The following is a 15,328-nucleotide window of genomic DNA, read 5'->3' as shown; positions in this document are numbered from 1 at the left end:
CACTGGTTCCTATGATTTTGTCAATTTACTTATGGTAAAAAATAACTTTTAACAAGCCGATAATAAAATGAAATACCAGTAAGTATTTTATAGTGCAGATAATACAGTTTTGCTTGTATCAAAATGTCACAATAGAAGCACTTTTGTAATACAGAACACCTGGTAGGATTAGTAAAGGTGCAATTATATTGATCTCTTTTTCCTATGCTTAAATTTTACAATGAACGTACAAAAATGAAACTTAAAGTAAGGAGCTTCAAATGTATGATATTGTTTCAGTGGATGGTTTGACCTGTTTGCAATGTGATGGTGTCCCCCAGCCAAGACTTTGCTCAAAAGTTGTTGATTGCTATGACGGAGAGGTTTGCAATACTTTTACAGTAACTTTAAAATACTACCATATTTGATTAAGACTGTGAAGGTACTATCTACGAGTATATTGTCTTTATGCATCCAGCATATTCATTACTTTAAGAATACAGATGTAGAACGACTTTGATTCTTTGTCAGATATCTATTACATTTGAAAAAACAACAGCAACATTTCTACTCCTTTGACAAGCCTAGTAATTTTGATGCAAGTATTGACTGTCAACTCTAAGATGTTGTATTGTATTTGGTTGTAGTATTGTAGTGCCATGAAGGTTTTAAATGAGTTTGGGGAACATGTGTATAACCTGGGATGCCATACAAAGAAGGTAATTAATTTTACTGTATATATTTTAATACGTTATAAATATGGCCACTTAAAATTACCGAAGTTGCTTAGCTGAATAAGCTTTTCTATTAGGAAAGGTGTACGCGATAAATCATAAAACTGAACGGTCTTATTTATATCAAGTATTTATTTAGTATTGTAAACATTTATCAATTTGACAATGGTTTTAAAAAGTCAGTTTTACAGACTCCATGAAACGCCTTACGGTTATAACGGTTATAAAGAATATTTCACAAAAAGCATATGTTATTAAGACATTAACTATCTACATGGAATACTGACCATCTTTGTACATATATGAACGCTGTTTTTTCCGTATTAATACTGAATTCTTTGCATAATGCTATACTCCTTTGCCTGTAGCTACAGCTCAAGGAAATCTACCGAAAATTGCACATTATTTTCTGCCTTTTTCACGTTTTAGGTGTGTGACAATTTTACGTCTACAGCTAAGTCATGTTCTGAATGTTGCAAAACCAGCCTATGCAATGCTGAAGCTTGTGGAGAACCAGGTATATGTATAATGAATTTTTTTTTGGATTGGAGCTGTAGGGTTTGTAGGCGGTCATAATTTTATCATATCTTCTATCTGTAAGTAACTGACCAATCACAGGTTGTGGTCTTGTTAATATGTGAAAACAGCTTTTGCCCTGCTCATTATGCATGCTCACTACAGACTGGGAACAAATCAACCCTGTCTCGGAACGGGTTTAGTAGAATGATACCCCACCATAGGGATGCCATCTGAAGATATGGATAGTTTTTGCAAATTCGCATGAGAATGAAATGTTTTTACTAAGTGAAATAAGAAGTGTGCATGGCGTAGTATTACGATTGCCACGACTTTAATTTTTTTTTAATTCTGTATTTTTACTTGAAATTGTTTGCTTCACTATCCGTATACATGTTTATTCAATTCAAATGATACCAATTTCACTGCCCAAGGGTACTAAAATAGTTCCGGAAAACCAGTGAAAATATAGAAAATATGTCTGTCACTACTGTAACATTATATTCAAATAAGTAACTTTTCTGCAAAATTCTTCAATCATTATTACATATTGCACCTTATAAATGTCATACAATGTATCTGATGTCGAGCATTCAAGTTATCATTAAAATGCAGTACATATAATTCGAATAAAAGATTGAAATGAAAATATTTTTTGTATTAATTTATAAACAAAATTGATTATTTTTAACTTACTCAACACTATTGTTTGTACATCAGGCTATCCTACGAAAAGAGGACCTATTTGTTATAACTGCGCAGTACATACTGATTCAGGGCCATGTCATGGTATAGACTTTTGTCTGGAAGACGAGGTAACCCATCAGCATAATTAACAGCATTACACAGCATTAGTAAATACTATTTTTCTCTTTCTTCATAACAAAATAAGTTTTATAGTCGGTTGTAAAAGCTCATAAGAGCTATGTCTATTTGTTGTAGTCTTACCGACACAAAATAAATCTTTTCTTATCTTTATCCGACCTTAGCTTATCTTTATCTTATCTTTATTGTTACTCTGTTATGACATACCTTTATTCGCAAAAGAATAATTGCTCAAACGTTGTCTAAATTTGTTCATATTGCCTTCAAAGTTCTATTTATTCATCCAGCTAATGGCAATGTTCATGCATTATGTCTGAAATAAAAAGCTGACTTTGGTTTTAAAGATTGTATGTGTTTGCGACATATTGTATTTTCTTTCTAAGAACGCACGTTGTTTGTTCATGTATCTTTATATCTTATTTTCTTGTTGTAAGAAGGTAAATTGTTCTGTCTTGATTTCCCTTCCAAAAGAATACAATTGTGTCATTTTTTGACTTTCTTTTTGTACGACTGTGCCTTTCTCTTGCTTAATATCCATTCTTTAAGAATAGACATTGTATCAAACTATAGTTTTTGGAAAGCACGTTCTTCACGCTCATCTGGCGTTTTTAAGAATGCAAATGAGTACTTTGAAAACATTTAAAATACTTATTTGTATAGTGCACCTTGGTATTTCTTTCAGACATGTAACATTGTTGGAAGACAACTGTTTTCAAGCGAAGTGTTTACGAGCAAGTGTATATCTAAACACGTAAGCCAGCACTCCTTTTTGGTAACTTTAGGAGGGGTGTTAAAAATACCCGGAAAAGTGCTCTTATATCCTTATTTCTGGTCCCATTTTGCTAAATTTTGAAAATATGACAGATATGAACACATCAAATGCGAATATTGAGATTACATATTTCAGAACATGCACAATTATATTTATTTACCGTCTCCTAGGCAACGTCACTACCTCAAAAGCGGTCCAACGTCATTATGACGCTGTCATATCACACAAGTTGTTTTTCATGTCTGTACTACGGCAATATTCTACTGACCACTTTTAAATGTCCCGTTCCGCTTTCTTCAATTTATTGTCCCTTAAACCTTTTGCAGCATAACATTTGTCTGTTTCCTTGATTTTCGATTCAAAACACAAATTTTTTTCTCATTGATCCGTTCAACACTAATTTTCAAGCGATGACCACCAACACAATGCCTGCCAAACATTTTAATGATGTCTCATTTATAATTTTACGTTATTGGCGTAACGCTTACACTTCACATTGATATTCACTTAAATTGAGAAAAAGTAGCTTGAAAAATCAGTAGGTAATATTTCAACGCATTTAAAATAGAAAAAGAGACAAAATCGGGCCGGGTGACGTCACATGACGTTGCCATGGGGACTAGCATTTATTTATTATTTATAAAAAATATAATTTTGACATATCAACTCAGTATTCATTCATTTTAGATGATACATGAAGAAATAAGAGCAATTCCAGGGTATTTATTGAACACCCCTCGTATATAATCAGTGGGATTACGAAACGTTTTAATTCTTATATTACAAATTAAATTTCACTTTCGAGTTACAATTCTGTTTTGAAGATTTTTTTCTTTACATATTTCAACGCCAATGTTTTCTTTAGATTTGATAGACGCGCATTTTGCGTCACTGCAACATGTAAATACCGTCAAGTTTCTAAGACACTGCCGTTTTATGATGCAAAGTAGGAGCGTTTGCATACGAGTAGATGTTGGCTTTGCCCTGGTGATGGTTTTTCCCAAAAGCCTGTTAAATTTAGATAAAAGAGGAAGGAAGAAACTTTTTTAGTTTAGCATAAAATGCACTGGGTTAGGTTGTATTTATTATCCAGGCATGTAAGGAACACCAGGGGGAGCATGCAGCAATTATTGGAAAGCGTGATATATCTATGGTGAAGAGAACGCAGCAACACACGTGTGATTTATGCTGTGATCATGATCTCTGTAACAGAAATTGTTCAACTGCTACTTCTCTTGTTGGTAAGTGCTTTTCTGTTACGTTTATGATAATATTAACAGTTGGTAAGTGCTTTTCTGTTATGTTTATCATAAAGTTTATTGTTGGTAAGTGGTTTTCTGTTATGTTTATCATAAAGTTTATTGTTGGTAAGTGGTTTTCTGTTATGTTTATCATAAAGTTTATTGTTGGTAAGTGGTTTTCTGTTATGTTTATCATGTAGTTAATTGTTGGTAAGTGGTTTTCTGTTATGTTTATCATGTAGTTAATTGTTGATAAATGTTTCCTGTTATGTTTATCATATAGTTAATTGTTGCTCTTCTGTTATGTTTATCATATAGTTTAGGCTTCACGTATTTCTTGCTATGATTTGTAGATCCGCAAAACTGGTGATGGTTGTGTCTCGTAATGTTTACTAGACTAAGTATTCATTTTGGCAACTTAATCACTAGCTCGCTCTACACTATATTTGATATATTTTGTTACATTACCGAACAATAAGACAATCGTCTTAGTTACTTGTATTGAATACAATTTTTTACAACCGGTAACCGTTAATAGCCTATTTATTATCACTGTGACAATGTTTTCTTGAAAAATTTATTACTGTTTTTTCTTTTTTTAATGTTACTGAGTTTTTGTGTTTGCTTTTATATTTTCCTTTCTTGTAGGTCCCACGGTTGTAAATAAATGTAACACAAATCCATGCGGTTCACATGGCACCTGTGTTGAAGGTCCTAACAGGTACACATGTATATGTGATATCGGATACGAAGGCTCTGGGTGTGAAAAAAGTAAGTCACCATCTTGGTTTGTCTAATATTGTTCCCATACGGGTGACACACTAAACATGTACATTATAAATGTTAAACTGAAATGTAATAACGGTTTTTAATTTTAAGGTGATTTTTTCGTGTAAAAATGCCACTACGCGAGACCTCGATTTGTAGTTTCTTCCGAGGTCATTGAACAAAGAAATAAATGTTATCATCGTTTATAACTATAGAATTGAAACTACAAATAGTTATTGTAAAAACGAAAATCGTGTTATTTAGAGGTACATTTATGATATGTAAATATTAAAGTCCGCTGGGACTAGGCTTTTGTGATACTTGTTTACTAGCCTGTCTCGTCAGACTGTTAATGGAGTTGTAAGATTGTAAATACTTGACATCCTGTCAGAGGAAGTATAAAATCTGGAAGTTGGCAGTGTACGAGACATCGTCAGAAGTGTACCTGATATTGATATTAGGCACATCAACTCACAAGAACAGTATATTTAGTAACATATGCAAAGGCATTGAGGGCATGTATTTATCGTTATTTAGGTAAGTATGTATTACAAGCCTTGTAATTGTTAACATATCATGTCTTCTTTGACATGACGTATGTTAGGGATTCACCTGGTGGGGTAAATTTTAGTTGACACTGTCCTGCAACTTTGAACAAGGAGTGATTTAAGAATAGGGTCAAGTACGCACCATTATTTGGTTGTGGTTTGCCAGTGACTGATCCAATGTAGTGCTCCTTTATTTGTGTTGTCCTTGTTGTTTGAATGTTTTTCCATGTCTATGAGCTTTCTGTCAATCATACATACACTGCTCTATGGTTCTGATCTTGGAAGGCTGCGTTCTAGGAACGTGACCTTTCTTATTTGGTTTTTGTCGTTGCCCTTTCGCAGGAATAGATGTATGGTATTATCCCCCTTTATGATGTATTTCAACAGATACAAACGACTGTATCCAGGGTATATGTGGACATGGTACATGTATAGATGGAGTGAACAATTATACGTGTTCTTGCGACAAGGGATTCACTGGAACAAACTGCCTAACAAGTATGGAGCGTCCAAACTTTAGCTCTAGTTTTGTAGTTTTTTTTTGTGAGGAAATCCAACACTTGCAGACTTGCAGCTCCAGAGACCGATATACTGTCGAGATATTAATATAAAAACTGGTGATAGTCATATGGTTTAAAGTGTGATGGAAATTTGGTGGTTTCTAATTTAATTGAGATCGTTTGTGAACATAGTGGTTCTTGAGATTGCAATTATTATTTACTAGCAGAATACACACTGTTTAAGCTTTTGGTCATTTACAGAAAATATCGTCCCATATTTGTTAATTTGTCAAGGTTTCATTTATTTAAGGCAGTAAGATATAAAATGTATTCCAAGTTGGAATAAACGAAATGTTTTGTTTGATACATTTAATTTTTATTTGTCTGCTTTCAGATATTGACGACTGTATATCACAACCATGTGCTGCTGGTAGTACATGCTACGACGGGTTAAATAGCTACACATGTATATGTGCGCCTGGATTTTCTGGAATTAACTGCGAAACTGGTCAGTTCATCAACATCATAATCAACTTTTAATCAATCCCTATGACTCCCGAAGGTACAATTTGAGATTATTGTTTTTTACGGATTTGTCCATGGTTTGTATTTTATCATGAGTCACTCTAGAAAATGTCACAATTACAGTGCAGTATAAAAGTACCGCACTCAGTTATTTTTGAATAGTTTGTATCAAGATACATGTCTGGTAACGTTTTAGAAAAGTAGCTGATATGATAGTGTTTCAGTGATATAGCCACATAGGTTAAATCGCATTATCTAATGATTGATAAATAATGATTTCGCACGCTATGGTTCTGAGGAACGTATTTGCTGCAAGACCTTACTTTTGTTGAAAAGAATATGCCATGAAATTTGTTTGTAGTGATGGTCACCAGGTAGGGAATATTTGATATCATTTTCATTTCCTGTTCTGTTGTTGTCTATGAATTTGTGCTTGATTCTTGCTAATTTCTTTTCGTTGGACTAGATGGTGTCTTGAACGAGTGGACTATAAAATTCTCATAAAAACGTTAACTTACTTCGTTACTAGCTAAAATGCTTAAAAATAAAAGTTGCTACTCAAATTTGTATTACTTTCTTGAATTACGGTATGCTTCCGAGACCTAGCAATAAATTTCGTCCTCCACGGCTATAAGTTTGAATTCAGCCGGGGTCGTGTGAGGAAACTATCCATCTGGATTACAGAGGACTTCCGGTGACTGAAATTTGTAGGTAGGGGCCCCTTGGATCTACCTCAGTCATCAAAGCTGGAAGGTCGCCATATGACCTCAAATGTTTCTTTATAATGTAAAACCATATTTGTAAAAACATATTTGTTAATTATAAATGATTAGGAATAATTTTTCCCTTTTCAATATATTCAGATATAGATGATTGTTTGCTCGGTCTCTGTGGAATGGGTACCTGTATTGATGAAGCAGACAATTATACATGCTCGTGTCCGTCTGGATTTAGCGGACGTAACTGCGAAACAAGTAGGTCCAAAACAGAAATGGTTTATTACTGAAATAATACATAACGCTGTAAAGAAGTATAGTCTTACCATCTCAATTTTGAAGTATCACGTTATATTACTGGGACAAATGAAGATTTTGCACGCTAGGGTTCAGAATGAATTAGATCTAGATTTTCAACACTCCAGAATGATAAGGGCGTAAGTGTTAGCTCCGCCCTTTTATGAATTATACATTTTTGAAACTAAATACCAAGGGGCATAATCCTATTAAAAAAGTTTTTACTAACTGCTGTAACGACCAAAGGGTGTGTGTGTGGTGGTGAGAGGGGGGCGGGGGGGGGGGGGGGGGGGGGGGGGCGGGGGGGTGTCCCTGTTAGGTGTCTGCGCAAAATGTTTTTTGATTTTCTCTAAATTTTATGACAATATACCTACATGTATTAAGTTTCATTCACAAGTGTTACTGTTATCAGTTTTGACTTACTTTTATAGAAATTCACTTGTAAAGTGGGTGGGGTAATTTGACATGTAACCAGCCAGGAACACAATTTCCGTCGTTTTTTTTGAAAATGACTCAAACTTTTTATCTGGAACTTTCGTAGTAAAATAACTATGCAATGGACATTTACACAACATGTTGCGTTTTAAATTGTCTTGAATACCTTTTTCAACACAGAGCCACAAAGTGGCCTGATCAAATTCACTGAATTTCAATGGACAAACTTCACCAAAAATCTAAAACATTTTTTATTAGTTAAGATATTCAGGTGTTATTTTCAGCAGATATTGTAAGCTAAATAAACATTAAAATGACAGTATATCAGTACACTCTTATTAATACTGGAAGAGTGGTACATTCTCAAACAGGGAAAAAGTGGGTGGGGTAAATAAACATTCGAAGCAACACTATTATTTGAACAAAAATTCTGCATTTGTTAAGAAATGGCCTCAGATTGTCTACTACCCTCTTAATTGTATTAAATACAGCCATGGGTGATAAACTTAAACACAAATTTGTCCACTATATACATGTGTGTCATGGAAAAAAGCATAGACCTTGAACATGAAATGTAGACAAACAAAATTAACCCTGAAAGCTCAAGATATTTAACAAAAAGTTTTGCCTGAGGCAGTATATTATTAGGAATGGTATTGTTAAAGTTGAGATTAAATTTTTTGCATTTGTAATTTCAATGTAGTTTAGAATATACATGGATATAGGTCTTCTAACTGGTAGCTTTGACAGTCTCTTTTAGGTAGCCTTAGTGCTGGTAGTTTTAATATTGTATATGGTTTGTCAATAGCAGCATATAATATACAGTACAGGCACTGCTGTCAGTGGTCATTTACCTGAATGTACATAACATATTGATCGTTAATTTCTAGACAGAAACATAAATCTGCAACAAGCTTCAAGTACTTTTGTTTTACGAAGGAACAAATACTTACACATGTAATTACATTAAATTTTGTACTTTGACACTGTTAGTTCCAAGAAGGAACCCATCAAGTAAGTTCAAGGAAGGAACAAACACATTATCTACACTTGTTCCAAGGCAGGAACATACAGCAATCTAGGTATTGTTAGTTCCAGGTAGGGACATATACCAGTTGCACTCAATAAGCCACTATAAGTTCCAGAAAAGGTATCACCCAAGGCTGTATTTAATAAAACTAGAATGTGTCTGTAGGTCACATGGTGTGCCCCCACTGGTACATTTGTCACAAATAAGGGGCAATAATTCAATGATTCATGTTTGCAGTTTTAAGGGGATATAGCCTCAACAAACATTTTATACAAAGGATTCATTATTCTAGGCCATATACCTCTTGAGCTATGAGCATCACAAACAAAACATCCACTATTTTGGCTATTTTAAGGGCCATAACTCTGTAATAAGCGCTAAGGTTCTCAAGAAGAATGCCAAGTGTGCAAGGTCACATCATAATCAAGACTCATGCAGTGCTTCATGAATTTACATCAAACTTTCTGAGCTAGGCACGTCATTAGGTGAAAATGTGCATTTTGAACCAGTTCAGGGGCCATAACTCTGGCAATGCGGGACAGAGCCAGACGACAAATAAGAGGTGCACAAGTTCATATTATGATAAAGACTCGTGCATGGTTTCATCAATTTATATGAAATACTTTCTGAGCTAGGTGCACAACAAGGTGAAAATGTGCATTTTTGACTATTTCAGGGGTCATAACTCTAGAAATAGGGGGCGGAGTCAGGCAAAAAATAGGAGATGCTCAAGATTATATCACGATAATGATTCATGCAAGGTTTCATCAATTTATATGAAATACTTTTAGCGCTATCCACATCACAACGTGAAAATGTGCATTTTGACTATTTCAGGGGCCAAAACTCTGGTGAAAGGGTGAAGAGACCGTAGAAAAATAAAAGGTGCGCAAGTTCATATCATGGTTAAGATTCATGCAAGGTTTCATCAATTTATATCAAATACTTTCAGAGCTAGGCGTGTCACAAGGTGAAAATATGTGTTTTTGACTATGTCAGGGGCCATAACACTGGAAATAAGGGGCGTAGCCAGACAAAAAATAGAAGGTATGCAAGTACATATCACGATAAAGACTCATGCAATTTTTCATCAATTTATATCAAATACTTTTTGAGCTAGGTGCGTCAAGAACTTCGGACGACGGACGGACGCTCAGACACACGGATGCACGGACAAGACCAACTCTATATGCCCCCACCACTCATAGGGGCATAATTAAGATAGAAGTAGTAACGACTTTATTTAAAGTGGATAACATATACGGCATTGGATACATTTTTCAAAACCGATTAACAATATGGTCCACTGTATACAATGTATAACTATGTACAGAACATCAAACATACATGTAATAAACTATATACAGATATAACAAACCTGAAAGGAGAACATTATAATATGGAAAGAAGTAAAAGGCAATGACAATGAATCAATTTTATGTAAAAATGTACAACCTAAACATATAAAATATACCAAATCAAGAAAAACTTAAAATATGACAACATGTGACTATTAATATTGCTTTGTATTCTAATTATATATAACAGAGAAGTGCCACTGAAGATATGATCTTTTGAATTTTTCTAACGTATCTAAGGAGCGTATATGTATAGGAATGTTGTTCCAAATTACAGCTCCAGAGTACTGTAATGATTTACGAAAGAATTCAATTCTTGGCTTTGGTACTTTAATTTCATTGTTTTCATTTGATCTAAGTTGGCGATCACTGTTTGTTTTTCAATAAATTTTGAACCAAGGTGTTCAGTAGAGTGATCTTTAATGGATTTATAAACAAGGATTGCCTTTTTATACTTTATTCTTTCAGAAAAAGTCATCCATTTTAATTCTTTAAACAATTCAGCTGATGGAGCATTATATTCTTTGTCAAGTATGATTCTTGCGGCACGTTTTTGAAATTTTAAGACAGATTCTAGAAGCTCATCAGTACAGTTCCCCCATATAGTACAACAATAATCAAGGTGCGGTAAAATGTAAGAATTGAAAAATAGTTTTCTTGAATGTAGGTTCAGGTAAGATTTTATTCGTAAAAGAAGATATAAATTGGAATTGCATTTTTTCATAGTTTGTTCAACTTGGATCTTCCAGTTCAGAAGTTCATCAACATGTACTCCTAACAGCTTTTCATGTGATGAATATGATAGGGGCTGACCCTGCATTTGTATGCTATTAGAACTGATGTGATTTTTAATTTTATTGTTGTTATAAGAGGCTGTGATATACATAGTTTTAGTTTTAGATATGTTTGGAAGCATTGAGTTTTCTTTGCACCATTCATCTACTTTGTTAATGTCAGATTGCAGGGTGTTGTGTACTTCAGTCACAGTTTTACCAAATGCAGACATTGTTGCATCATCAGCAAACATGTCAATGGATGAATTATGTGTGTGTAAAGGAAGGTCATTTATATATAGTATAAAAAGTATAGGCCCAAGAACAGACCCTTGTGGAACTCCCGCAGAAATTTCTTTGGGAGAAGAAAGCTGTCCAGATACACATACTTGTTGAGAGCGGTTCTCTAAATACGATGATAACCATTTAACAGAGGTTTCACTGAACTTAAACAGGTATAATTTTTCTATTAACAAGGAGTGGTTTACAAGGTCAAACGCTTTTGTTAGATCTAGAAATATAGTGCCAACAAAAGAGTTTTTATTAATGGCATTAATCCAGTCATCAATTATATTTGTAAGTGCAGTCTCACAGGAGTGATTTGCTCGAAAGCCTGATTGTTTGGAATGCAGAAGATGATAAGTTTCCAAGAAATCCTTTATTTGATTTGAAACATGCCTTTCAATAAGCTTAGATAATATTGGAAGTATTGATATTGGTCTATAGTTAGATTTGTCAGATTTTGAATGCTTTTTATAAATTGGTGTTATTTTGGCTGTTTTAAACTTTCCTGGAAATTTGCATTGTGCATGTTAATTTATCCCACCCACTTTTCCCTAGTTTGAGAGTGTACCAATCTTCCAATATTAATCAGAGTGTACTGATATATTGTCATTTCAATGTTTATTTAGCTAACAATATCTGCTGAAAATAACACCTGAATATCTCAACTAATAAAAAATGTTTTAGATTTTTGGTGAAGTTCGTCCATTGAAAATCAGTAAATTTGATTAGGCCACTTTGTGGCTCTGTGTTGAAAAAGGTATTCAAGACAATTTAAAACGCAACATGTTGTGTAAATGTCCATTGCATAGTTACTTTATCACGAAAGTTCCAGGTAAAAAGTTTGAACCATTTTTAAAAAAGCGGCAGAGATTGTGTTCCTGTCTGGTTACATGTCAAATTACCCCACCCGCTTAAAATGTGAATTTCTATAAAAGTAAGTCAAAACTGATAACAGTAACACTTGTGAATGAAACTTAATACATGTAGGTATATTGTCATAAAATATAAAGAAAATCAAAAAAACATTTTGCGCAGACACCTAACTGGGACCCCCCATTACCAATAATAAAAGGGCATAAGTAAAATGTTTTTCAGAATCATAGTAATAGAAGGACGTATCTACACAAATGTTGTAACAGAAGGGCCTACTTACGCCTTGTAGAACTAGAAGGGCGCATCTCCAAAACATAAACATTTTTATTCGTTTTTCCGAAAACTATGATTTTTCACTTACGCCCTTCTAATTCTGAGGCGATGCTGAAATGTCCTTATTTTGGATGAAATTATGTTTGTAGAAAAAATCGTCACGCAGATTAAAAACAATTACGTTCCGTCCTTGGGTCTGTGATAGTGTTATCTTATTCTCTTTACTTTTACTTATCTGTTTGTATTTTTCTATCATAGAGCCTCAAGAACGATTGGAGACAACAAATAAGTCACGTATAATTAAAGCAGTTCTTACATCCTTAAAATAATCGATGATTATACCAACTTGGTACTTGAAGATCATTATCAGGATTGATTAACATTAACTTTGTCCAATTCGATGTCTACAGATATTGATGATTGTTTGCCTGGTATCTGTGGAATGGGTACCTGTATTGATGAAGTGGACAATTACACATGCTCGTGTCAGTCTGGCTTTAGTGGGATTCACTGCGAAACAAGTAGGTTTATTACTGATATAACATACAACACTGTAGAAGTATAGTCGTTCCATTGTCATTGACAAGTATCTTTATATGTTTTCATACTATTTGTATTAGAGAAAGAAATAAAGATTTCGCACAATAGGCTTCAGAAGCAGTTGTTGCAAGTCCTTATTTTGTCTTCGGTTTATATGTCATGAAATAGGTTTAAAGGAGATAGCCGCAAAGTAGAGAAGATTTAATACCTTTGCATTTAATATTCTGTCATTGGGTGTTAAATGTTCTTTATTCTTATTCATTTCTTGACAGTGGTTCTATCAGAGGGCCTCGAGAACGATCAGCTAATTGAGGCACCTTTAAATAAAGAATTGGTTTACGTTTTTATATACTTAGAATACCAGATGATAAAACTAACTTGGTACTTAATTTTACTTATTAATGAACGTGGTTGAGAGGTTAAGGTCGCCGATTTCCAAACAATTGAACCCTTACCTCTGTAGGTTCAAGTCCATCTCGCGTCGTCATGTGAAGAATCTTTACTGCTGTCTTACAGGTCGTTTGTTTAACCAAAGTACCCTTCCCTGACTGAAATATTGTCTTGAATGTTCCTGTACCACTAATTATGAAAAATTGCCATACCATAACCTTTAATTTGTTTGACTGATTCACACAGTCATTACCTACAGATATAGATGACTGTTTGCTCGGTCTGAAGTGAGTACCTGATGAAATACACAACTACACATGCTCGTGTCAGCATGTGTGTATTGTAGGTATAGCATAGAAACCCTGTATTTACTGGTTATAACATATGACATTGTATGTAAGAAGTCGTACCATGGTCATTTTTAATTATTTTCTCCCTCACTTCGTTCGTCTGAAAATAAACTATTTCTTTCCTTTACTCTATAGTTAATTACAAACAATTAACTATACACAAATAGGTTCTATAGATAGTCGTTCCTTATTGCTTATACAATATAGTGCATCAAAAACACATCAAAGGATTGCCTTTAGAATGAATATAATCAGAAATTAAACGTACAGATTGTACAATCTAAATGCCATACTTCTTTCTGATGAAAATGAAGTACATAAGTATGTGGTTTCAAATGCAAATGTGCATCAAAAGAAACCTTACGACGACAGAAAAAAATAGTAATGAGCCGTAATGAGTAATGAGAAATAAACATTTTTGCTGAATGTGTCATGTTACTTGTTTCAAGAGATGGTCCGGTGAGGTAGCCTAGTGGTAGAACGTCCGCTTCGAGTGCGGGAGGTCGTGGGTTTAATCCCCGGCAGCGTCATACCAAAGACGTAAAAAATGGTACTAGTAGCTTAGCGCTCAGCATTAAGAGGGTAGTGCTAGGACTGGTCAGCCCGGTGTCAGTATAATGTGACTGGGTGGGGTATCATGTCACGTGTCTACGGCGTGATGCTCCAGTGAGGCAGCACTAAAAAGTTGGGCATTGTGCTCACTGCTACAAGTAGACACCGTCGTTTATATGACTGAAAAATTGTTGAAAAGGATGTTATACCCGAACACACACACACGCACACACACTGGTCCAACGAGATTTTTTTTCAGTTTACATTTTTTGGTTCAGTCTATCACGTTTTCACATTTTCTTACTTATTTGTTTATATTCTTTGTATCTGAAGGCATCGTGAATGATTGAAATCTGCTAGATAAATTACCCATAAATATAACCAAATGCTTACATCCTTATTTGCTTTTCACAAATACTCGATAATAAAACTTAAAAAGATAAAGTCTTAGTACATTAAAACTTGTTGATTTACGGCGTTCCTTCGTGTCTGAGAGGTTAAATTAGGTACCTTCGAATTACTTACCACATACCTCTTTGGGTTTGTAACAAGCTCGCATCGTCTTGTGCGAAGCTATCAGGCGGCTGGCGAAAGGTCGATTGTTCTACCGAAGTGTCCGTCAGTGTCAGAAATATTGTACGTAGGCGAGTTGGCTCTTTTTCTACTATTGAAACTTCGATCTCAATTGTTTCGATGTGACATAAAATATTTTCAGATATCGTCGATTATATGACGCAGTCTTGCATTTCCAGTGACATGACACATGTTATAGTGGCATGACAATTATAAATGCAACTTTTCAATAGGATTCGCGGGGTTGGGTTGTACCGCTAACAACTCATTATTCATATGAATTCTAATTAAAACATGTTAAATATAAATACTAAAATTTCTCCGAAAATTAACTTCTATTAATGATGTTTTCTCATAAATATTGTTTGTATGTATATCTGTAGATTCGTAACTGGGCAAACAGAATTAGTCACCTCAATGCAAAAGCAAAACGTGGATAACTCCATTGACTGAAGGACCTATTCACTTTTTGCAC

The 15,328-nt window shown here is 34.3% G+C and overlaps 1 protein-coding gene across 1 annotated transcript in view; it reads left to right on the top strand.

Annotated features, from left to right (window-relative positions):
- The first annotated feature begins 638 nt into the window (after positions 1–638).
- Positions 639–15,328, top strand: part of LOC123543111 (fibropellin-1-like) — a 46,903-nt gene continuing 32,213 nt past the window's right edge. Inside the window, exons 1-10 of the mRNA XM_053531255.1 lie at positions 639–698; positions 1,143–1,230; positions 1,950–2,044; positions 2,737–2,805; positions 3,920–4,067; positions 4,716–4,838; positions 5,771–5,881; positions 6,278–6,391; positions 7,272–7,382; positions 12,859–12,969. Coding sequence (XP_053387230.1) covers positions 639–698; positions 1,143–1,230; positions 1,950–2,044; positions 2,737–2,805; positions 3,920–4,067; positions 4,716–4,838; positions 5,771–5,881; positions 6,278–6,391; positions 7,272–7,382; positions 12,859–12,969 — 1,030 coding nt within the window. The remainder of the gene's footprint in view (positions 699–1,142; positions 1,231–1,949; positions 2,045–2,736; positions 2,806–3,919; positions 4,068–4,715; positions 4,839–5,770; positions 5,882–6,277; positions 6,392–7,271; positions 7,383–12,858; positions 12,970–15,328) is intronic.

This window comes from Mercenaria mercenaria, chromosome 19 (assembly GCF_021730395.1).
Source record: "Mercenaria mercenaria strain notata chromosome 19, MADL_Memer_1, whole genome shotgun sequence".
NCBI classification, from domain to species: domain Eukaryota; kingdom Metazoa; phylum Mollusca; class Bivalvia; order Venerida; family Veneridae; genus Mercenaria; species Mercenaria mercenaria.
This window is presented reverse-complemented; position numbering and strand designations above follow the sequence as displayed.